Raw genomic sequence first — 23,289 nt, 5'->3', positions numbered from 1 at the left:
GCCCACTGTGAGTTAACGTGGCCTTCCTGATATGACCCTGGTTCAGGAAGCTTCTTACCATGTCCAGCTGGCAAGAGCCAAGGACTGTGCCCATGTGTACTGGGCAACTCCAGAGCAGTCACAGGACAAGGGTTCTGGGGGACAGAGAGTGCTACCTTTCCCAAACAAGAATGGCGGCTCAGGACCCATCAGGGTGAGGGCCCTACCCCAGCCTGAGTAGGAGGTGGTGCTGGCCTCACCCTCTCTGGGAATCTGGCTGGCTGCTGCCTCTGGTCTTTGGACAAGCTCTCCGCCGTGGGGCAGGTCCATTTCAAGACCCAGCACAATTGTCTGTCCAGTTCCTGCCTTCGGGTGGTTTTTATTCGGGAGCAGCAGGCTTCATCTGGGGTACAGGCTGTGTAGTTCAGCCCAGAGGCAGGCTATATTGGTTCCAGTGGCCTGGCCGCCTTAAGCAGGGAGAAGGATCTACTGTGGGCTCCAGCCCTGAGAAGCCTTCTGGCCCATTTCCATGTGGTCAGTGTCAGGGGTGCTGCCATTAGCCAGTCCAGCCACAGGGTGGCCAGGAGCTTCCCAGTGGCGGAGAGCAGCGGGAGGCACTGCGGAGATGTGGCAGGAGGGAGGGGGCGGTGAACTGGCGTCCACGCTGTGTCTATGCATGGGGTTGGCGCAGGATTAGAACCCCGGGTTGAGAGACCATTCAGGGCGAGGGCCCCTGGGGACTGGATGCAACTGAGTGGGTGGGGTGAGCATTGGGGCCTCTGGACGCATGACGGTTCCGAGTGTTGCAGCTCATTCCTGCAGGCCTTGCCCGTCGTTTCCTGGGGAGCCTGGGCCTGTTGGGGAGACGACCTGTGGACTCTGAGCTCAGCAGTAACCGCTGTGTTTCTGCCTCCAGGACGAAGCCGCAGAAGAAGACAGGAGGTGGGGGTGCCCAGTTGTGTGACAGCATCGTTGTGGCCTATTACTTCTGTGGAGAACCTATCCCCTACCGGACCCTGGTGAGGGGCCGGGCAGTCACCCTGGGCCAGTTCAAGGAGCTGCTGACCAAGAAAGGCAACTACAGGTGAGAGTTCAGGGCTGGGGCCTGTGACAAACAGGCATCCTGTCCAGGAGAGTGTGATGTGCTGGGTGCCCTGTTCCTACCCTGTTCTTATCCCGTCTAGTTCTGTTCCCCTCTTACCTGTTAACCACCCTGAGCTGTTAGCAGGAGCACCTTGCCGTGTGAGGTGTTGATGGCTTCATAGCTCCCAGCCTTCGGTGACTGAGGCCTCCAGGCCAACCCAGGGGTCTGGACAGTCCTTGCCTTAAAAGTGGGGAAGCAGCTGAAACCGGTTTGGCTCAATGGATAGAGCGTCAGCCTGCGGACTGAAGGGTCCCGGGTTCGATTCTGGTCAAGGGCATGTACCTGAGTTGTGAGCATATCCCCAGTAGGAGGTGTGTAAGAGGCAGCTGATCAATGATTCTCATTGATGTTTCTAACTCTCTATCCCTCTCCTTTCCTCTCTGTAAAAAATCAATAAAATATATATATTTTTTAAAAAGTGGGGAAGCAGGCCCAAACACCGTGGTCGGTCTGTCCTCATGTTAGTAAGCCTTTCTCCAGCCTTTTGACTCAACCCATTTTCACTAGATACAGAATCCAGGACCCCATTCCCAGGGTCTGCGGTGGGCTGCTCTGCCCTGCCAGCCCGAGACTGGCCCCTGAAGGCTCCTGAGTGAGCCCTGTGGGAGGAAGGGCCACATGGGGTCAGCCCCCTGCAGCCTGGATGGGTGGTCTCCTCTGTCCACTGAGTGGTGAGAGTGCTCTTTGGAGGCAGAGGGTATGGCCACTAGAGGAGGGCCAAGCTCCGCTGGCCTCTGCTTGGCCTTAGTGGGCACATCACCCCGAAGAGATGGGAGATGACAGGCTCAGCCCTTAGGAAACAGAAACCCCAAACCTGCCTATGTCCCCCACATAGCATCCTAGAAGCCGGGGCGGAAGACCCCCCAAGTGGTCACTGTCCTGTTCACTATCAACTCTCTGGCCAGTGGGCATCAGGCATGCCCTGCGTGACTGGATGTGGCCACCAAGTGCTGTGCGTGTGTGAGACCTGGGGGCGTGGGCAGGAGAGGAGTGGACTGGCCCTCATCTCTCCCCCTCCCCCAGATACTACTTCAAGAAAGTGAGTGACGAGTTTGACTGCGGAGTGGTGTTTGAGGAGGTTCGGGAAGATGAGGCCATCTTGCCTGTCTTTGAGGAGAAGATCATCGGCAAAGTGGAGAAAGTGGACTGACCCACAGGCCAGGCTCTGCACCAGGCGGGGCCCTCGTCGGGCGGGGATGGCCACACAGAACAGGAAAGGCTGCGCCATGTCAGGTGCAAACATGCGGCTTCTCGTGTGCGGCCAGGGACTGCCTGCCCGTAGCCACCCCCGTTGGTCCATCTGTGTCCAGGTGAGCAGGGGTCCCGCTGCGTGGTCCCACAGGTGTCTGTCCTGCTGCCGACGAGGGGGCCGCCCGCTCCTCCACAGCACTGCTCTGAGGGCCCGCCCAGCAAGCAGGAGCAGGCCCAGCGGGGCCGCCTCCTGACCCTCCCCAGCGGTCCCCGCTGCTAACCACGGGCTCTGCTTCTCCCTCGAGACTGCCCACCGTGCCCTGCTCCAGGCAGGGCCGGCTCAGGCCCGGGCTCAGGGGCCACTAGGGGTCTCTAAATTGTACATGTCACCCAGTGCCTTCAACACAGCTTGTCTCTTGCCTGCCACTATGTGGATCCGGCGACGGGGCACCTCAGTGCTCCCTCTCCACCCTCATTTCCACAGCGCCGGCTCAGCGGGTCCCGGGCTCTTCCTTCGTGAGGGCCCATGTAAATATGTACATTTCTCAGGCGAGGGCTAGCGGGGGCTGCCCCGAGCCCGTTTTTCATGCGCTGACTTGTACAATGATCTTTTAAAGGTACTTGGATAATAATGAAATAAAACCAGTTTTGAACCATCCCTGGCTACAGAGTGCACGCATCTTCTGTCGGTGGGGTCTGGTGAGTGGGTGCGCCATCCTCAGCCCATGTGACCCGTCTCCTTTAGCCAAGCCTGGGTATGCGCAGCCCATATCAGGCCTCAGCAACGAGGTCACACTGGCATCCAAGGGTCTTGGGAGTAGGGTGTCTTGAGGAGCCAAGATGGCAGCAGCACCATGTGGGGATCCAGAAGCATACCTAAGCCGGGATCCACTGAGGAGGTCTGGGGGCAAGGGCTAGGCTCATTCAACATGGAACCCCAGGAGGCTGAGATCTGGCCAAAGCCAACGGGGGGCCAGCCATGCTCAGGAACCACACGCAGTCCAGGGCCAAACTCTTTATTCAGTGCCCACAATTTCCCAGGTGCCGAGGAGCTGGCTCCCCTGCAATGGTGGGGTGGCTACAGCTCCTCCTTGAGATCCACGGTGGAGTTGGCGATTGTATCCTGGAAAGGGTCACAGAGGCCCGGCTGGAAGCTGTGCCCTTAGCCCAGCCTTGCCCAGTCAGTCCCATAGCCACCCATCCGAGGGCATGACCGAGGCCTGGCACCTTGCACTAGAGGCACTCACTGGGAAGGGAGCTGAGGCCTCCGGGGGCTCCTCTTCGGGGAGCTTGCCCCCGTTGTCCAGGAACTTGGAGAAGGTCTCTAGGTCTCTGGCACTTTTGTATTCAATCACCTGAGGAGGGACCGGAGGGGTTGGAGGATACACCATGTTCTGCCCAGACCACACCCAGTCTACACCCCACTGGCTGAGGCCCCACCCTACCAAGACCCTTTCCTGCCCCCAGGCCACACCCTATGCTAGCTAGGCCTTGCACTCTAAGACCACGTGCCATCCCAGAGCGCGCCTACTAAGGCCACACCCTCTAAGGCCTTGCCCCATCTCCATCTAAGGACTCAGACATCAGACCACGGAAGATGGGTCCTGCCTCACCTTCCGACCCTGCCCTGCTGGGAAGTACTTGAGGGTGGGAAAGCCTTGCACAGCAAAGCCCTCCACTTCATTGGCCGTGGCGTCTAGCTCGGCGATGATGATGTCTTCGTGGTCCTTGTACTTTTCGGCCAGTGCCTCCCAGGCTGGTGCCATCTCCTTGCAGTGGGTACACCATGGGGCATCTAGGAGAGGGGGATGTTGGCACAGCCAGCAGGACCCCATACTGCCCACCTATCCACTGTCTACTGCCCTCCACACTCACAGAACTTGATGAACACATTCTTGGTTTCGTCAAAAGCCACCTGCTCGAAATTCTTGCCCACAAGAGTCTTGACAGGATGCTGGTCCCAGTCAGGGGGGACCTCTTGACTCAGAAGATAGGGCTGGAGGGGACCAGGCCGGGCGCTTGGTTGGGGATCTCTCCTGAGAGCTGCTGCTCCCGCCCCCACACCCTAGGTGGGCCCTCCAGCACAGACCTTGACCTTGCCGCCGAGGACTGAGTCACAGAAGGTGGTGACCCAGGCAGCAGTGACCGGCCCGCTGTCAGCAGGCATGTACTTCTTGGTGGTTTCCATGTTGATGAAGCGCAGGGTGGGGGCCTCCTCCGCCCTGAGCCCGAAGTACTGTAGCACGTGGTTGTTGTTGGCACTCACGTCCACCGCCACGAACAGCACCTGCCAGGAGGGGGCATGCACTGGGCGCTGGCCTCCCCACCGCCTGCCCCGGCCCCTCCAGCCAGTACCTGCCCCCGGAATGGGAGAGCCGCCTCCCTGAAGCCTGCCAGCAGCTCCTGGTGCGGGGCCAGCGTCTGGTTGATGAACAGCAGCAAATGGTTGAGGATCCTGGCCGCAAAGATCTTGGGGGATGTCTGCAGGGGCGAGCAGGGCTCATGGGAGCTGGCTCTGTGGTCACCCTCCCCCTCCACCCAATGCCCATGCCTGTACCTGCAGCCCAACGCACCTGGCTGTTGAACTCCGTGACCAGGTGCATGCTGTGTGTGAGGAGGAAGTGGGACAGGTCACCCTGGTCCAGGCCCAGCTCCTCATCCACCGGGAAGTCTGCCCGCCCCTCGTCAAACTGGACAATACCAGGCGGGTCAGTAGGAGCCATAGCCCTGGCCCTGACCCCCGCCCTGGCCCAGACCCACCTTCTTGAAAAGGACCACGGTGTCCTTGGTGAGGCCAAACTTCTGAAAAAGCTGTGGACGATCAGTAAGGCCAAAGGTCATGTCCAGAGCATCCTGGGCCAGAGCCAGGAAGGTTGCCACGTCCTCATCCTGCAGGTCCTAATAGATCCACGTCTGTGAGGCCCTCTGGGGCCACCGGCCCTGCTCCCAAGGCCTGGCCCCTGTGCCCACCAGCTCACCTGGAAGAAGCCGATGACCACTATGTCGTGGGCATCTATCAGTGCTTGGGCACCCTCTTCGTCTTCCAGGCGTGTGGTGCTGGACCCCACCCGCCGCCTCAGCCACTCAGCAATGCCCGCGGCTTCCCGGGGGCCTGTGGGGAGTCCTGTCAGCCTGGGCCCAGCCCCGCCCTGGCCCACCCCACCACACACACACACACACGCCTGCCCCTGTACCAGTATAGTCCTCCGGGTCGGTGCGGTTCCCGTTGCGGAAGAACTTGAGTGTGGGGTACTCGGTCACAGCAAACTCCTTGGTCAGCTCTGGCTCTGAAGGCCCATCCACCTTGGCCAGCCTGGTTTTGGCTGACTCTGCTGCCAGCAGGGCAGCTGCCTTGATGTACTCAGGGGCCAGCGCCTTGCAATGCCCACACCACGGGGCATCTGGGGGACAGGGCCATGAGTGTCCCTGGCCTCCATGCCCCTGGTCGCAGCCCCGGCTCCCGCCCGGCCAGAGCCGGCAGACTGGGGGTCGGTCAGCTCCAGCATGGAGCACGCCCTGATGCCGCCCTCCTGAGCTCAGCCACACTAAACCCCACACCAGAGGCCGGGCTACTCCAGGCTCCCGGGTCTGGAGTGCAGTGGCCAGCACCTTCCGCACAGTGAGTTGGAGAAGAATCCTCCGTTGCTGCTCCCTAAGGCCGTGGCCCCTGCCATATGCCACTGCGAGGCCTGCCAAGCTCGATGGCTTGTACATGTGTAAAGGATTGTAAGAAAGCCACGGAAGAATATGCAAGGTGTGAGTTTCACCTGGCTCTTCACAGTCTTACTGAGGGTCTCCCATATAGCTGCCTCCCCTCCCACCTGCTCCAATTGGACCCCCAGACCAGCTCAGCCCCAAGGCTCTGCCTCAGGTGCCCTCTGAGGGAGCCGAGTGCCCATCAGGGAGCTAAGCCCCGGGGTCCACGCGGTAGGGGGTTGAGCATACAGGGTGACACCTGCGGGTCCCCCAGCCCTCCGGACCCTGTGCACTCACAAAACTCCACCAGCAAGGCAGGGTGCTCCTGCAGGGCCAGGCCCAGGGTGCGGTGGTTCAGCACCAAGATCCCATCCTCCTCAGGAACCTCCTCCTTCCCCGGCTCCTCCAAGGGCCCCCCTGGCTCCGGCCCCTGGCCCCACAGGCTCAGGGCCCTGAGCAGCAGCAGCAGCAGCACAGACGGGAGCTGGCTGTCCATGGCGGTGCGGGGCCCATGGGGCGGGGGCAGATAAGGGGGCCAGGGGCCAAGCAGCAGTTGCCACGTGTCACCCAGTCCTGGTCGCAGGAAAGATAAGGCCTCGAGGCTTCCCCCACCCCCGGGGGAGGGGAAGCAGACAAAGGCAACACTGGGCACTGAGACAGGGTGACGTTTAATAGGGCTATTCAGGGCACAGCGCCAGGCCCAGGAGGGGGTGTCCCGAGACGGGGCAGAGGGCGTGAGGGGGCTGGTCACGGGCTAAGGGGGCTGGGGATGCTCAGCGGTCCCTGTGCAGTGACTGACAGAGGCAGAGGGAACGAGGACTCCGAGTGGGGAGACAGCGGGGGGTGGGCGCTCAGCTCTTCCAGTCTTGGCAGATGTGGAGGCCCCACTCCCAGGACAGGTGGTCTGCCCTGTCGTCATCCGTGAAGAAGGATGTGACCATGTAGGCGCCCCTGGCCAGGGCGCCCCGTGGCGCCTCCTCCGCCGGAGTTACAAACTCATACTCCTGGGCTCTTGGGCCGTAACTGCCCACCATGTGCACAGCCTTGTCCACTGGGGGAAGAGGGGAGCATCAGAGGCTGCCCTCTGCCCCCCGGCCCCCGCCCCCAGCCTCCAGGCCCTCCGCACGGCCTCACCTCGCAGGCCCCTGCGGTAGGTGTGGTGCAGACACTTGAGGCCACTGACAATCTCCTTATTGACCTGAGGGACAAAGAGCGTTACGTGGTCCCTCTGGGGAGCTGGTCCTCTGGGCGGCTGGCATCGCCCAGGACGGCTGCCCTCACCTTAAAGGTGATCTTCACTCTGTAATCAACCCCCTCCTTCAGGACGAACACCCGGTTCTTCAGTGCAGCCAGCTCCCCTGTTAGCGAGAGCGCAGTGAAGGATCAGGCTCCTCCGATGGCTGAGGCCCTGCCCCAGGGGCCCCGAGGGGGCGGTGTCTGTGAGGTCCACGTGACGGGTCTGAGGACGAGGGTCTGGGCACAGGGTTCTAAGCCGTCTCTGCCCCGAAGCTCAGTCCCTGGTTTGCGGCAGGAGCTTACCTGTGAGGTCCATGGTCATGGGCGCGGGAGCCTGCTCAGACATCAGAGTCAGCCTGGTCACCTGCACGTTGGGCAGGCTTGGGTCTGGGGAGAAATGGGAAGTCTGCTGGATGCACCCCCGATCCCCACCCCGCCCCGCTCACACCCATGGCCCAGGCATACCCACGGCCGGCAGGGGGGGGCCCAGGAGCACCCGCTTGTACTTGGCCAGGCTCTCATCGTCCGGGTCCAGCTGCTGGATCTCCAGGAGGCTCTTCCTCCCTGGAGCCCGGTACCCGGGCACAGCCTCGTCCAGCACCTCCTCGGGCGGCAGCTGCGCCCCTTCCTTTTCTGTCAGAAGGACTGGGGTCGGGGAGGTGAGTGAGGAACTGCTGCCAGCAGCTGCCCTGGCATTCAACGGGAGCCCCATCTGACCAGGTGGACTGCCGGGCCCAAAGAAGCAAGAGGAAGCCGGTAGGGGCTCAGGAGGGAAGGTGTGAGCTCAGAGAGGGAGGTGCATGGGGGTCAGGCAGGGGGTGGGCTCTGGGGGTGGACAAAGGCTCACAAGAGCCAAGTAACGTTCCCGGAGGCATCCACTGCCTTCTCCTGGCCCAGCCACTCACCTAGGGATTCTGAGGCCAAAGGTGGGGGCAATGAGACCCCAAATGGGGGCCAGCTCCAAGGACCAGGGGCCCCGCCATGGAGGGGTGACCTCCAAGGTCTTTCCTGGAGCAAAGGCTCTGCCCTCAGTCCCCTGAGTGCCCCAGTGCTCCAGGCCTCTGCCCACATTCCCACGATGGTCTCAGAGCCTCTGCCCGCCCCTATAACCTGCTCAGCCGGGGACGGGGTCTCTGAGGGCCTCCCACAGTCCTGAGAGTTCCTTCCACATGTTCCTGGGGGGCGGGGCCCTCTCTAAACCCTGGAGCTTGTGCTGTGCGCCCCTCCCAGGTCTCTCAGCACCCCTCCTCACCTGGCTGCTCAGGGTCTCGAAGCCCTTCCTCCCAGTGTCTTGGGACAGGGCTTGTCTGAGTCCCTGCTCACTGCGCCCTGTCTCCTCAGGGATCGCCGCGCACCCAGCCCCACCCAAAGGAGTAGGCTCCGGGAGCAGGTGTCAGGGGGAGGGGGCCCCTCTGTCACCCAGGCTGCACCAGCAGACCCGCCCACTCTTGGCTCCGGCCCCGAGTGATCAGCCGGAAGGAGGCCCCCCACCCACCCGGCCGGAGCGCTGCCCGGAGGGTCCCCACGCGGCCCCCAAAGTTTCCGCCGGGGAGGGCCGGTCCCCACCCGGACCCCCGGCCCCGCCGGAGCCCCCGCCACGTGGCCGCCCGCCCGCCCGCCCGCCCGCCGGCCGCTCACCTGGGGCGCACAGCGCCCGCCGGAGCCGCTCCCACAGCTGCGCCCCCAGCTCGCACGCGTCCAGGCCCAGCATGGTGGCCGCGGCCCGGGCCCAGCAGCCGGAGGAGCCGCGCCCGGCCTGGCGCTCAGCCCCGGCGCGACTGCGGTGAGCTCATCCCGGCCGGCAGCGCCCCCCGCCCGCGCCGCGCCCGCGCCGCGCGCCCCCTCCGCTCCCCCTCCCGGACCCCGCGCCGCGCCTCCCCCTCCCGGACCCCGCGCCGCGCGCCCCCTCCGCTCCCCCTCCCGGACCCCGCGCCGCGCCTCCCCCTCCCGGACCCCGCGCCGCGCGCCCCCTCCGCTCCCCCTCCCGGACCCCGCGCCGCCCGCACAGACGCGCGTGTCGCCCGCACGGCGCGGCACCGGGTCGCCCTGCCTCCGACCCGCGGACACCGCCCTGGCACGGTCGGGCGGCCCCCCGCCTGCGCCCCGCGCTGGCCCTGGGCTCCTGACTCCCCGCGCCCGCGGGTGGGGCTCTCCGGGGAAGCCCTCAGGGCGGGGCCGGGCGGGGCTGGGCGCCCGGTGGAGCAGGTGCGCCCCTCCCGGTGTCCCCCGGCTCCCATTGCCAGGCTGCAGTGCAGGCCGCACCTGGGGCCCGGCAGCCGCACCCCCACCCCCCAATCCTCCGAGCTTCTGTCCAGGCAGAGGGGACCCAGAACCGCCTGGCCTGGGGCTGGGGAAGCTGTGTGTCTGCACAGCCTCCCTGCCCTGCACCCCGAGGTTCCAGTCAGCAGCACAGAGCACACACGCCCGGGGCTGGGGTCCCCACCCGCACAGCCATTTCTCGGTGTTTATTCACTGGCCTGGGAGGGTGGTGGGGTTGGGTTGGGGTCTCTACGCTCTGGTGACCCAGAAGGTTCTGAGGACCCCTCCTTGTCGGTGGGGAGAAGAGGACACTGATCCCAAACAGAGCCGGGTGTGGGGTGTTGAGAGGCAGGGCAGAGAAGGGGCTTCTGGTCTTGGCACCATAGCAAACCCCGGGGGAGTCACGGGAGCCAGGCCCTTGGGGCCATGGGTAAGCGGGACTTCAGGTGGGGCCGGCCGCTGGACCAGAGGCCTAGGTCTGAGTGGAGCAGCCTGAGTCCCCTTCTCCCTGGGCCCCTCTGCCCACCCCTGTTTCTGAGGACGCCCAGGGATTGGGCCCCGTCTTGCCCAAAGACGCCCTTTTGTGAACAGGAGGCCGTCAGGCCCTGGAGGTTAGGGGGCACTTGGACTTGGGAGGGACTGTTCCCCTCTAAGCCCCCCTGCCCCTGCCCCCCGTCTTTCCAAGCAGGATTCCCCTCTCTCTCCCCCTGCCCCCCTGCTGGGGCCCAGAAGGCCCTGGGCCCCATTTCTGCTGCCTCTTCTGTGGGGTAGGCGGGTCAGTCCCGGAGCTACTTGTCCCCGGGTGAGGGACAGCTCTGGCCTCCGTGGCCTTCTCATGAGATGTCCACTCACCCGGAGAGGACAGCGGCCTGGGCCCGCCTGACCTCACTGTGTGGGTGGGGCTGGGTGGGAGGTCACGGATCTGAGGCAGGACGGTGACCTGGCTGGGGAGGAGCTCCCTGCAGTCCGCAGACCCCAGCTCCTGCCCGCCGTCCTCACCAGCAGGGGACATGGACTCAGAGCACATGTGAAGGCTGCTGGCCAGAGGCTAACCCCGTCCTCCTGGCCCCCAAGCCCCTGAGGGGAGATGGCAGGAGGGGCCTCTTGTTTCCAAAGAGCAGAAATGGACCTGTTTGTAGCCCTTAAGATGGCCCCAGCAGCCAATTTGGCTCAGTGGATAGAGCATCGGCCTGCGGACTGAAGGGTCCCAGGTTCGATTCCAGTCAAGGGCATGTACCTTGGTTGCAGGCACATCCCTGGTAGGGGCTGTGCAGGAGGCAGCTGATCGATGTTTCTCTCTCATCAATGTTTCTAACTCTCTATCCCTCTCCCTTCCTGTCTGTGAAAAATCAATAAAATATATATTTTTTTAAATGGCCCCAACAAAGGAGGTCTGGGGTGGGGACGGCCAAGAAGTTGGAGGAAGGAAAGGGCTGGGACTGGCGTGTGTGTGTGTGTGTGTGTGTGTGTGTGTGTGTGATCCTTCCCAATAGGGATCTCTGCCAGGTCCCTAACTGGCCCCACCCAGGTCCTGTGCAGCTGATGGAAAGTGAGCCACCTTCCCTCAATCTCAAAGGACCCCTACCCAGCACCCTATGCAGCCACAAAATGCCATAGGTGCTGGTGGCATCCACACCATGACCCCCAGGGTATCGCACAATCGCAAGCACACCTCCTAGGGCAGTCAGACCCCTTGTCTGACCCCACAGCGCCCTCCACCCCTGGTCCCTGCAGGGGTTACCCATTGTCCCCCACTCCAGCCCACCTTGGTCAAAACTTCCCTCTCCTGGAAACCCCCCACACACACACAGCCCCCTCCCCTTCCCTGACCTCCCACCTTCCCCCTGAGTCCTCACCCCCTCTCTGAGTTCCCCTCCCTCTTCCCCGAGCCCCCACCCTCTCCCAAGCCCCACTCTGAGCCCACACCTTCGGGTTCCTCCTCAGGGCGCCTCCACAGCCACCAGCTCCCAGCAGGTCCTCTCCGTGGGGCCTCAGCTTCTCCCTGCGGCAGGCCTGGCCCGGCCCCTTCTCAGACCCCAGTGGGACCAGGGACCCACTCCAGACCAGGGAGGGTTAACTCGGACTCAGGGCGGGGCAGGGCGGGGCGGGGCAGGGCATCTCCGATGCCAACACCCCCCAGGGCTTCACTCCTCGCCATGGCCATGGCCGCCAGCCCCGAGACCCACGGTGGGTGCCGCCGAGCGCAGATGCCTCACCTAAGCAAGGTGGGTGCCGGGTGAGGGTCCCACGGTCCCAGGATTTCTGGCATCAGGGCTGGGAGGGGCAGGAGAGGAGTGGGTGCAGGTGAGCACAGTGTAGACTTCAACCTAGGGGTGTTGTGGGGCTGGGTGAGGCCGCAGAGACCCCCCCCCCGCCCCCCGCCAAGGACTGGGGGTTAGGGGAGGGTCCCTTGGCCTTCACCCCGCCCCCACCCATCACCAGCAAGGCCTGAAACCCCGCCATCTGTGAGCGCTAATCTCTGCCCACACTGATCCGGGCAGCAGGTCGGTGGAATCAGGATGTGGGGTGGGGGAGGCTGGCTGGGGCGACCCCGCAAGCATCCCCTTTGCCCAGATGGAGCGGGTGGTCGTGAGCATGCAGGACCCCGACCAGGGCGTGAAGATGCGGAGCCAGCGGCTGCTCATCACGGTCATTCCGCACGCGGTGACTGGTGAGGCTGTGGGTGGGGGTGGGGGCTGCTGGCCCTGCCGCGGCCTCGGCCTCCGCCACACAGTCTCCGCTACTCCGCAGGCAGCGACGTCGTGGAGTGGCTGATTCAGAAGCTCTGCATCTCAGAGGAGGGTGAGGGGTCTGGCACGTTCCATCCTGGCACCTGGCTCACCCTGGTGTCCCGGGCTCATGAGGCTGGGGCTCAGCAGGGTTTGGGCCAAGCCCAGTGTGTGGGGAAGGGGGACTCATCCCCAGATGAGAATTTGCCGCCTGCCTTACCCCCCCCACCCCCCCACCCCCGCCCCAGAGGCCCTGCACCTGGGTGCCCTGCTGGTGAGGCACGGCTACCTGTACGCCCTGCGGGACCCCCGCCCCGCGCTCCAGCTGGACCAGACGCTCTACAGGTTCCAGGTCAGACTCCGCTGGGGGCGGTGGGACCCCCGCAGCCCGACTAGTGGGGACGTCGGGGGCTGGGGTGATGTCCCAGCAGGCCTGGTGGTCTCCTGTCCCCTCCCCACAATGCCTGCACTGGAAGCTTCCTTTTTAAAAAAAATATTTTATTGATTTTGTACAGAGAGGAAGGGAGAGGGATAGCGAGTTAGAAACATCGATGAGAGAGAATCATCGATCAGCTGCCTCTTGCACACCCCCCACTGGGGATGTGCCCACAACCAAGGCACATGCCCTGGACCAGAATCGAATCTGGGACCCTTCATTCCGCAGGCCGACGCTCTACCACTGAGCCAAACCGGTCAGGGCTGGAAGCTTCCTTGTGGTAGAAGGAACAAGTTAAGGGGAGGGGCCTTCCCTTGTTTCTCCGGAGGGTGGTTAGTACCTAGGGAGGATTTTGCCAGCTCCCCGGGGCCTTAGCCCCACTCCAAGAAGGAGCTGTGTGGGGCACCTCAGCGGGTCTGTGTCCTCAGTCACGGTGGAGCTCCCTGCCCGCCCTCCCTGCCCACATAGGGACCCAGGTCAGGCCTGCCTTCGTCTGTCCCTGCCCCCCACGGAGATGGTGACTAAAGCTGGGGCTTGGGAAGGCCCCGCCCGCCCCTCCCTGGCGTGGAGGCCCCTGGAGCTGGGTCAGGGCCCCCAGGAGGTGAATGGAACTCAGTTCCAGGTGGGAGAATGGCGGGTGTCAGCCATGGACAGACAGACAGAGTCTCAGGCTCCCCACCCCCCAGCTCCTGGGGTGAGGGAGGCCCGGGAGGTGCTGACACTCCTTTCCCGCACGGCACCAGACCCCCTATTTCTGGACCAGCACCCTGTGGCCGGCGGCCGAGCTTGACTACGGTGAGTGGGAGCGGGGCCTCGGGTGATGGTGATGCGGGGAGGGGGCAGCGTGCTCCACCGCAGCCTCTCCCTGTCCTTCCAGCCATCTACCTCGCCAAGAAGAACATCCGGCAGCAGGGCGCCCTGGGCGGCCACGAGAAGGTGGGACCCCCACCCGGCTGAGTCCCACTCTGTCCCCGGGCCCCACAGTTTGGCCAGCGCACACAGCCCGGGCCCGGGGCAATGCGGCGCTCAGACACGCCCCACCACCCCCCACCCCCGTGGTCTCAGGGGGGAGGGGGAGGGGGGGAGGGCCCCGCCCGGAGCCCCGCCCGGAAGGAAGGGGCTTAGCACTGGGCACCTGAATGTCCCCCAGGAGCACTATGACCAGCTGCACCGGAGGATCAACCACGCGTGGGACCTGGTGGTGATGCAGGCGAGGGAACAGCTGCGGTGAGACCCACACCCCCCCGCCCCCCCGCCAGCGGGCACAGAGCCCAGATGCCCAGGAGGCCCGAGGCACTCAGCTGGGCACTGGAAACGGGGTCGGGCGGGTTGGCTGCCTGCCCGGGCCCTGGCCGGAGGGTGGGTGCCTGTCTCCCCAGCTCTGCCTGTCCCTCCGCAGGGCCGCTAAGCAGCGCAGGAAGGGGGACAGGCTGGTCATTGCGTGCCAGGAGCAGACGTACTGGCTGGTGAACAGGCCGCCGGTGAGCCTGTGCGGGGAGGGCTGGCCCTCGGACACACAGGTCCCGGAGTCAGTGTGTGCCCCAGTGGCGCCCTGGGCGGAGGAGGGTCTGTGGGAGCAGGAGGCCAGGACGAAGGCTGCCCCTCACACACAGGACACAGAGCCTCTCTGGGCCTGAGGGAGGGGCCTGGGAAGCGGGGGGAGGGGCCTGGCTTCGCTGCAGCTCCCGGGGTGCCGGTCAGGAGTCCGCCTGGCCCGGACCCAGTCCGGCAGGTGGGTGAGGGGAGTGGGAGATGATGGGTCCATGTGGCAGTCACAGCAAAGCGTGAGGGGAGCTCCTGTGGGAAGAACACCAGGAGAGAGGTTCGGGGGCACCCACAGGCCTGGTGACCTCACCAAGTGTTCGGGGGAATCTCTGGGTGAAAGGACGCGATCTTCCATCTGAGGGGTGATTTTAGCTCAGACTGTGTGCATGAGCTGAGGCCGGGCCCAGGATGGCCCAGGCCGGCGGTGTGGGTGAGTGGTGTGTGGGGGGCCGGGCCGGCGGTGTGGGTGAGTGGTTAGTGGAGGGGCCGGCGGTGTGGGTGAGTGGTGTGCGGAGGGCCGGCCGGCGGTGTGGGTGGGGACAAGGTTGGGACCAGTGGGGTTGGGGTGGAGCTGTCTCAGGTGCTGAGTCTCTGGCCCGAGCCTGCAGGTGAGGAAGGTGAGCCTGGCTGAGAAGGGAAGAATGGGGCGGTTAGGGGAGAAAAGTCAGGATTTCGCTGTGGTGGCACAGCCAGGCTGGGTGACAGGGACGTGTAACACAGGGACCATGCGCTGGGGGAGGGGCTGGGAGGAAGCCCGAGTGGCTGAGAGGGTGGTCACTGGGTGGGAACGGGCAGAGGGGAGACTCGGGTTTCTGGTTCCTCTGAGTGTCAGTTTCTACAATATGTCGAAGGGTAACATGTGGGCTCAGAGCTTCAATTAATGGGGGTGAGTAGGTGCAGGAACATAGCTCTAGGGTGGGGTCTTAGCAGCCCACCTGAGCTGTGCTCCCTCCCCTCTGCAGCCTGGGGTCCCCAGTGTGCTGGAGCAGGGTCCAGAGCGAGGCTCCTGCATTGCCCGGCGAGTGCAGATGGTAAGACCCCTGCAGGCATGCACACCCCCCCCGCACCCATTCCCCATGCCTACACACATGCCCCCCACTCCCCAGCCCGCACCCAGGCCTCCTGCCATCCCCACCCCCAATTCCCCCACGCACACCCCCTCCCACTGCCCTCCACCACTCTGGGACCACTTGGGGCCTTCCCCCCATCTGTGTGTTCATCTGTCCCACTTCATGTGCCCTGTCCCACTCCTGGTGCCTCTCTCCCCTCACCCCAGCCCCCCATTCCCAACCCCCCTGCTAACTTTTGTCCTCTCTCACTTCCCACTTGCTGCTCTGGGTGCAAGTAAGTGCGATGGGCCCTGGGGAGGGCGGGGGGCTCTCCCAGGCCAGACCAGCCCCCTCTCCAAGGCCTCTGCTGGCCTTGGGAACCAGCTGCACCGGGACAGGCATGGCCAAACTGTGTAGCAGCAGAGCCCCTGTTCAAACCCTAGGAAACCCCAAACAGAAGATACATTCAGCACCTTAATGAGAAAGCTTCTTCCTCAGCTCAAAGCCATGAGCTCATGATCCTAGGTTTCTAACTTCCCACTTTACGGTCAGTCCAGGAGAGCTGACCCCGAACGTGGAGATCACAGGCCCCTGGGGTGCCTTGTGTCTCTGCTCGCTGACCAGTGAGGGATGCGCAGTGTCCCATGGCCACGCCCCTCCACCTGGCCACGGGGAGGTGGCAGGCCGGTCCCAAATCCTGAACACGGTGAGTCTGGAGCACAGTCAACAGCCCGGGTTCCTAGTGTGACTCACCATAGGTCGTTTTTTAAAAGTAATTTAGGCACATAATTAGTGATAGTGATCATTGGGGCACCTCACGGCAACTTTGAGAACATTCTGGAAACCTCCAACCCATAGCTCCCGGAAAGCTTCCTGCATAGTCAGACCCTGCCATCAGAGGAGGGCGACATCATGGTGGGTGTCGGTCCCCGGGGGCCCGTCTTCTAACTGTAGCTTCCCCTGGCCCTTCCAGACCAAGAATGCGGATTTCTACAAGCAGGAGGTAGGTCCTGGGGCTGGAACGGGGGGGTGGGCTGGCCCCCCGCCCTGGCCCCGCTCACAGTTCCCTGTCGTAGATTGAGTGCTGCACCAAGGCCCTGGGCAGGATCCGGGTGAAGTCCTCTGTCTGCCTGGAGGCGTGAGTGGGATGGGGGCGGCAGCTGGAGCCCCCAGAGCCCAGACCCTTTCTCTGGCCCCCTTTACCCATAATACCCCTCCTCCCTGCATGGCCCCTGGCACCATCCCCACCCCCAGGTATCTGAAGTTCAGCAGTCAGCATGGCCCGCATGACCCCATCATGTCGGGGTGCCTGCCCAGCAACCCCTGGATCACAGATGATGACACCTACTGGGCCATGAACGCCCCCAAGTGAGCTGAGGGTGGGAGAGGGGGTCTGAGGTGTTCTTCCCACCCGTCCCACCCCCCACAGTCCTCCTGCTCCTGACACACTCACCCTCCTCTAGTGTGGCTGTGCCCACGAGGCCCCGTGTGGAGCGATGGGGCTTCAGCTTCCGGGAGCTCCTGGAAGACCCTGTGGGCCGGGCCCACTTCATGGACTTTCTCAGGAAAGAGTTCAGCGGTGAGAAACCCACACCTCCTATTGGAGACCCCGGCGAGGCAGGTTTTTGCCTGGGACTCCCCGCCCTCCGCCCCGGTTTCAATCAGCCCTGGCTGCAGCTCAGGGTGGGCCTGACCCCATGCTTGGACCCCCAGCCGAGAACCTCAGCTTCTGGGAGGCGTGTGAGGAGCTGCGCCATGGAGGGCAGGCCCAGATCCCCGCCCTGGTGGACTCCGTGTACCAGTGAGTGCGAGAGGTGGGCCTGGTGGGCCGGAGGGCAGGCCTGTGGAGCCTGGACCCCCGGGAGCTGTCCCCCATCCCCACGCGCAGGCAGTTCTTGGCCCCTGGCGCTGCCCGCTGGGTCAATATCGACAGCCGGACGATGGAGCGGACCCTGGAGGGCTTGCGCCAGCCCCACCGCTATGTGCTGGATGATGCGCAGCTGCACATCTACATGCTGATGAAGAAGGTGAGCACTTCCCCCCGGGAGGGACTGAACAGCCACGTCCACACTTCCTGCGTGTAGGGAGTCCAGGAAGCTCCTTACAGGACGTGGACCACCTCCTGCCTTCCAGCTGGGCTGCAGGTGCCAGCAGCACAGCCAGGACACACAGGCTGCTCAGTGTCCTCAGACAGCCAGTCAGGGCCGCACCTGCCCACCTGGCCTCATAGGTTAGTTTCCTGTTGCTGCTGTAGAAAATGCCACAAACTTGGTGGCTTAGATGAACACACAGTCATCCTCCGGAGGCCAGAGACTGAGATGGATGTCTCTGAGCTAAAGCCAAGGTGTCTGCGAGGCTGATTCCTTCTGGAGGCTTCAGGGGAGAATCCATTTCACTAACGTTCACCCCCATCCCGGGCTCACGGCCTGTCCTCCATCTTCAAAGACAGCAGCATATCATCTTTTTTTTAATTAAGAAGAAAATATCTAATTGAGAGAGAAACATCCATCCGTTGCTCCGCCCATCCAGGCATTCTTGGTTGCTTCCTGTGTGTGTGCCTGATGGGAGAGCAAACCAGTCCGCTCGCAGCCTCGGCACTTCGGGGCGATGCGCCAGCCGGCTGCACCACCCGGCCAGGGCTTTTCCTTCTTCCTTTCCTTTTCTTTTTTTAATTAAAATTTATTTTTCAATTATAGTTGAGATACATTCTAATATTATATTAGTTTCAGGTATAGCAGCAGTGTATCACCTTTAAATCTCTCTCTCTCCCCTCTCTCCCTCTCTCTGATCCTCCTGCTTCCCTTTCACTTCTAAAGATGCCTGTGCTTACACTGAGCCCACACGGATAATCCAGGCAGTCTCCCATCCCAACACCATCACTTTAATCACACTGCAGTCCCTTTGCCAAATGAGGGGACATACTCACAGGGCCTAGGGATTAGGGTGTCGACACCTCTGGGCAGCTTTAGTCTGTACACCACAGCCTACAGCTATCCATCTAATTTTTTTTCAATTTGCTTGACTTTGGATCCAAACAGGTTCCATACATTGGTGAATGTCTCTTAAATCTCTTTACGTCTTGTAAAATTGTTTTGTTTTGTTTGGAAGGAACTGGGTCCTTTGTTCTGTAGTTTCCCACAGTCTGGGTTTTGCTGAGTCCCTGTATTATCTTTTATGTGTTTCTCTGCCCCAAAATTGGTAGTTGCTAAAAATTGGTAGTTACCATTTAGGTCTTGATCAGAAGTCATTTTCAGTTTTGTTGCCTATTTGTTCAGTGTTGTCAAGAATATTTTCTTCAGTTTGGTGTGTTCTTCCATCAGGAGGTACATGAGATTGGCTGCCTCCACTGACAGTCATTGCCTAGACTCGTGATTTCATCAGCAAAGTTCTGATCCCATCGCCGCCTCTGCTTATGAGCCGAAGTCTCCCTCCCTGCTCTCTGCTGGCCAGTGGTTCTCTTATAGGAAAGACGGATCAATGCTTGATTCCTTCTTTTGTTACTGTTATTAATCCTCACCCAAGGATATTTTTCCATTGATTTTTTTGTAGTGGGAGGGGAGAGAAAGAAACAGATGTGAGAGAGACACACTGATTGGTTGCCTCCCACACATGCCCTGACCAGGGCTGGGGATTGAGCCTGCAACCAAGGTACACACCCAGAACCCTCCAGTCCAAGGGCCAATGCTCTGTCCACTGAGCCAATCCCGCTAGGGCTGATATCTTCTTTTAATTACTACTTATCAAAGTAATGAGTCTGACTCTGATATCCGCCGAGGGAGGTCATGAGTGTCAGTGTTTTTAATACCATCACAAACTCATATTTTTCACTGGATTTAATGGGTTTAAATCCATCTCAGTCTTATTTTCTTTTTATGTTTTTATTGATTTCAGAGAGAGAGAGAGAGAGAGAGAGAGAGAGAGAGAGAGAGAGAGATCAATGATGAAAAAGAATCATTGACTGGCTGCCTCCTACACGCCCCCAACGGGATAGAGTCTGCTACCTGGGCACATGCTCCTGACCGGAATCAAACCTGGGACCCTTCAGTCCACAGTCCGACGCTCGATCCAAGCCAGCCGGGGTCCATGTCAGTTCTTACTTTTACATGGTATTCAGAGGTCTCTGATGTGTCCCGTGGTGTATGGTGACTTCCTTGCTTCCTGGTGTGACACTGTCCAGGTTCATCCTCTCTAGACCTAGCCATTTCCCAGGTTGGTGTTTAGAAACCTTGACCTACACACCAGATGTGTTTGTGCCCCTGGGGTGGCCATCACTTCCCGGCCTTTCAGTGGACAGAATTAGGAAGCGTGTGCTTTAAGAAGAACGTATTTGAACCATACTGACACTGTACTTCAGCTTCAGATTAGACGTTCTCTTCCTCCCTGATCTTCTCTCTCTCTTTTCACTCCCACTGAAAATATTGGTTTCCAACAAGGCTAACATAATTACTCACTCATTTGCTTTCTCACAATCCACTCAGTAGTCTGAATGGAACGACACACAGCACCATTTACCACACATCCGCTGGCAGTGGTTTCCTTTCTCCCTCTTCGGTCCCTTGTGTGTGTCCTCTCGGATGTCCTCTTGACCGGCTGTCATTATGTGTGGTTAGGATGGTGTCACCCCTGGATATCCAGCTCCAATTGTGACCCTTTACTTCCAATGTTTGGGGATTGCTTACTTGTTTTACAATTATGTGAAATATCTACTTTCAAAACCCAATCTGTAAAGCAGGATAAATTCAAATAAATTTAGCTTTTATTGCTGCCCCCTACCTTTTCCCCTCTTTCCCAAGATAAATTTATATTCATCTTTTTAAAATATAACCAAGTAGGCCCTCACTGGTTTGACTCAGTGGATTAGAGTGTCAGCCTGCAGACTGAAGGGTCCCAGGTTCGAATCCCATCAAGGGCATGTACCTTGGTTGCGGGCACATCCCCAGTGGGTGGTTTGCAGGAGGCAGCTGATCCATGTTTCTCTCTCATAGATGTTTCTAACTCTCTCTCTCTCTTTCCCTTCCTCTCTGTAAAAAAATAAAATAAAAAATAAAAATATATATAATGAATTAGATTCGTAGATCTCACACACACTTGTCTACTGTACAGTTCCTCTTGTCCTTGTCAGCTGGCTCTGTGCCCTTGCCCTCACTACGGGGCAGACAGCTGCTCTGCATTCCCTTGCAGGAGGCACCCGGGCTCCCTCCTCCAGATGTGGGTGCTGGGCTCTTGCTCATCTTTGGGGGCTACATGGCCCCCCTGGAAGGGAGCCCAGGTCCCTCTGAGTCAGCTGACTTGGTCAGGGCCGGTCTTGGGTGGCCGCCTCCAGCAGTGTCCACTGGGAGCTCCGAGGTCAGAGCAGTGGCAGGCTGCGGCAGGGCAGCTGAGAGAGGTGGCGGCAGGCGGCAGGGCTGACAGCCGTTTCTTATAGGACTCCTATCCGCGGTTCCTCAAGTCGGACATGTACAGAGGCTTGCTGGCAGAGGCCAGGACACTCCCGGAGACCAAGAGACGGTGAGCCCGGTGGTGCCCTGTGCCCAGGAGCTGTGAGGCGGGACTCTTGAGGCCGCCCTGCACTGAGGCCCCTTCTCGCCCACAGAGTGTTCCCGTTCATGTGGAAGCCACGGCTTTCGAGCCCAAGCCCTGCTCTCCCTCCTGCTTCTGCTTCAGTGGAACCGGCAGCTACTGCCGGTGGCCCTGGGGCTGCTGATGGAGAGGCATAGGTGGGCCTGGGCCTGGAGGAGGAGGCTCCACCCCTCGCCTCTCATCACCCTCCTCTCACCCAGGGCCCTGGCAGCTGCCGAGACCCCCAGCATGGGCATCCCTAGCGCACAGAGGGCGTGGCCTTGCTGTGGGCACACAAGTCAGGCTGCCCAGAAGGGATTGGTCCAGGTGCTGACTGCCAGGGAGGGGGCGTCACTGGCCGAGCTTGGGTCGCCTGGGGAGAGGTGGGACGAGATGGGCAAACCAGACCAAGGCCACGCTCCTGGCATGTCGCCGTCTCCAGCTCCCAGTGCCCAGCCCCACCTCCAGACCGTTACATCAGCAGGCCAGTACCCGGGAGCCAGAGGCAGACAGCAGGCCTCAAAGCTAAGTCACCCGCTCCACTCTGCTCAGTGGGACCCCAGGGGACTCTCCTCAGCCCCCGAATGTCGCTGGGCTGGCTCAGCCTTCCAGTGGGTACAGAGCTGCCGCCACGGGGATTGCCCTGTCACTGCCGCTGTGTCCCAGGCCTGTCCTGAAGGTGCACCTCCGTTTGTGAAGGAACGCCACTCCCCTGGGGGTACAGCGCTGACGGGCTCAGCTGAGGCAGCGCCCCGCCTCCCAAAGCTAGCCTGCTCCTGCCCATTCCTGGCACAGAGACAGAAGACCCTCAGCCCAGGTAGCTAGTTGGTTAGTGTTCTGATACCCCAAGGTTGCAGGTTCAATACCTAGTCAGGGCACATAGAAGAATGAACTAATGAATACACAGTAAGTGGAACAACAAACTGATGTTTCTCTCTCTAAAATCAATAAAGGAAAAAGGCAGGCAGGCCTTCGGCCCTCACTGTGCTCGCCTGCTGTGGTCCAGATCGTGGTGTGTGTGTGTGTGTGCACCTGCTGTGTGTGTGCATGGAGCACGCAGCGGAGGAAGTGCAGGTGTCACGGAAGGCCAGTGTGGGTCCACAGAAGAGGAGACAGCCCCAGGCTGAACGCAGGCTGCACACTGGGGTGCTTGGTCTTTGCTCTGAGGGACAAGGATGCCGGGCTCCGGGGCCCAGTGCAGACACAGTCCAGACTCCTGGGACGGAACCCGTGTCCTGGGCAGGCTGTGTCCTAAGGCTGGGGAGTTCCAGGGAGCGCGGCATGCAACCCATGGCCAGCTGCTTTGCTTACAAGCCCGGGTGCGGGAGGCCCACTGATGAGGGCACCCCCTGGGCTCGGCCCCCTAATCCCTGCTCACTGTCCTGGGACCCAAACTGGGTGGTCCCTCCTGAGCCGACTCCTCTGTCCAGGGCTGTGGACCCCAACCTGGACCCCCAGATGCCTTGGCCTCCGGCCCCCAGCCCTACTGGCTCCAGGTGATTTTCACTTGCAGACCTGTCACTTTTCACAGGAACAGTTTTTTTGGGGGTGGAAGATTTTAGGGTTATAGGAAGTTTTTTGTATTTAAATGTCCACAGGAAATTCCATCAGGATTCTCTAAACATCTCCCTCATCAGTTTGGTACCCAAAGCTACATCTCACTGAAGCCTCCCCCCGAGCCCCTCCTGGGAAGCTGCCAGGCCCGCCTCCACCCCCTCCCTGGCCAGCCCTTGGAAGATGGGGGTGCCAGGGGCCCGGGTGGGGGGCTCCTGGCTTGCTGGGGGGCCTAGGGAGGGCCCTCAAACCAGAGGTGCACATGGAGGTTGAGCTGAACAAGACCTCGGGGCCCCCCAGTCTCTGACCTGGCAGGAGTGGGGGGCATTCCAAGAACACAGGTCCCCCACCCCTCAGCCACTTTCCCGTCCTGACCCATCTCACCCCCACAGCACAGACAGGAGGCGCACTGGTGCCCGCTGGGCTTTCTCAGGAGTGCCAACGTTTATTCCGGCTCCTCGCGCGCTACCAGGGTCGGCAGGCCGCGTGGTGCCTGGGCCGCGGAGCTGCGCGGTGCGGGGCAGCCCTGGGCGCAGCAAGGCACAGAGTGAGTCCTGCGTCAGGGGCCCCGAGGCCGCGGGCGACCCAGCACCAGGAAGGAGGGGAGCCACGCCTAAGGGTGCAGGGACTCCAGAGGGACAAGGGCTCCATCCAGTGTGTATCCATCAAGAGGGCGCGACATGACCCCAGTGTGCGTTAAGGCAGGTTTGGGAAGGTCACAGCACGGGCAGCGGCACAGGCTGTGAACTCCCCTCAGCAGTGCCCCCGCCCTGCCCTGCAAGCCCACTCTTCCAGAGCCGGTCAACGGGGCTCTGCTCCTAGGGCAAGACACCACCAACCGTGCTAGATCTCCCCTCCCTGCTCGGGGAAGGGCCGGGGGCTGCCCTGCTGCCCTGAGACCGCCTCGGGGAC

General features: G+C 61.7%; 4 protein-coding genes across 11 annotated transcripts in view; 2 read left to right on the top strand and 2 right to left on the bottom strand.

Moving 5' to 3' along the window:
* The window catches only part of AXIN1 (axin 1), an 81,406-nt gene extending 65,728 nt beyond the window's left edge, over window positions 1-15,678 (top strand). For 5 of the 6 annotated variants that reach the window (XM_036460286.2, XM_036460287.2, XM_045570306.1 and 2 more), the window contains 2 exons: window positions 896-1,063; window positions 2,147-2,972. In XM_036460286.2, the coding sequence (XP_036316179.1) occupies window positions 896-1,063; window positions 2,147-2,273 (295 nt within the window). In that variant the 3' untranslated portion in view covers window positions 2,274-2,972. Of the gene's footprint in view, window positions 1-895; window positions 1,064-2,146; window positions 2,973-15,659 lie in introns of those variants that run through there. The other variant, XM_036460282.2, reaches the window with a different exon arrangement.
* PDIA2 (protein disulfide isomerase family A member 2) lies at window positions 3,315-6,521 on the bottom strand. Its single transcript, XM_036460303.2, has 11 exons — window positions 6,308-6,521; window positions 5,509-5,715; window positions 5,293-5,426; window positions 5,075-5,212; window positions 4,888-5,004; window positions 4,670-4,795; window positions 4,404-4,601; window positions 4,190-4,310; window positions 3,928-4,109; window positions 3,562-3,669; window positions 3,315-3,437 (listed from the first exon to the last, which is right to left on the bottom strand). The coding sequence occupies exons 1-11, from the start codon at window positions 6,504-6,506 to the stop codon at window positions 3,393-3,395; spliced, it is 1,575 nt and encodes a 524-aa protein (XP_036316196.1). The 5' UTR covers window positions 6,507-6,521; the 3' UTR covers window positions 3,315-3,392.
* Window positions 6,656-9,091, bottom strand: ARHGDIG (Rho GDP dissociation inhibitor gamma). Its single transcript, XM_036460325.2, has 6 exons — window positions 8,885-9,091; window positions 7,712-7,891; window positions 7,550-7,633; window positions 7,292-7,368; window positions 7,145-7,208; window positions 6,656-7,061 (listed from the first exon to the last, which is right to left on the bottom strand). Exons 1-6 carry the CDS (start codon window positions 8,955-8,957, stop codon window positions 6,862-6,864), a joined length of 678 nt encoding a protein of 225 aa, XP_036316218.1. The 5' UTR covers window positions 8,958-9,091; the 3' UTR covers window positions 6,656-6,861.
* On the top strand, window positions 11,652-21,619 carry RGS11 (regulator of G protein signaling 11). 3 transcript variants are annotated; one of them, XM_036460308.2, is made up of 17 exons: window positions 11,652-11,730; window positions 12,080-12,176; window positions 12,257-12,307; window positions 12,483-12,586; window positions 13,414-13,465; window positions 13,548-13,606; window positions 13,821-13,897; window positions 14,070-14,151; window positions 15,178-15,246; window positions 16,244-16,267; window positions 16,341-16,402; window positions 16,519-16,632; window positions 16,728-16,843; window positions 16,978-17,065; window positions 17,153-17,291; window positions 20,690-20,772; window positions 20,858-21,619. In XM_036460308.2, exons 1-17 carry the CDS (start codon window positions 11,662-11,664, stop codon window positions 20,979-20,981), a joined length of 1,410 nt encoding a protein of 469 aa, XP_036316201.1. In that variant the 5' UTR covers window positions 11,652-11,661; the 3' UTR covers window positions 20,982-21,619. The 3 variants fall into 3 exon arrangements, with proteins under 3 accessions (XP_036316201.1, XP_036316199.1, XP_045426265.1); XM_036460306.2 differs by having other exon boundaries at window positions 16,238-16,267; XM_045570309.1 differs by lacking the exon at window positions 13,414-13,465 and having other exon boundaries at window positions 12,483-12,650; window positions 16,238-16,267.
* Window positions 21,620-23,289: the final 1,670 nt, after the last annotated feature.

Source organism: Pipistrellus kuhlii, unplaced genomic scaffold (assembly GCF_014108245.1).
Source record: "Pipistrellus kuhlii isolate mPipKuh1 unplaced genomic scaffold, mPipKuh1.p scaffold_m20_p_31, whole genome shotgun sequence".
Lineage (NCBI taxonomy): Eukaryota > Metazoa > Chordata > Mammalia > Chiroptera > Vespertilionidae > Pipistrellus > Pipistrellus kuhlii.
Note: the sequence above shows the minus strand (reverse complement) of the source record. Positions and strands in the feature narration are given on the sequence as shown.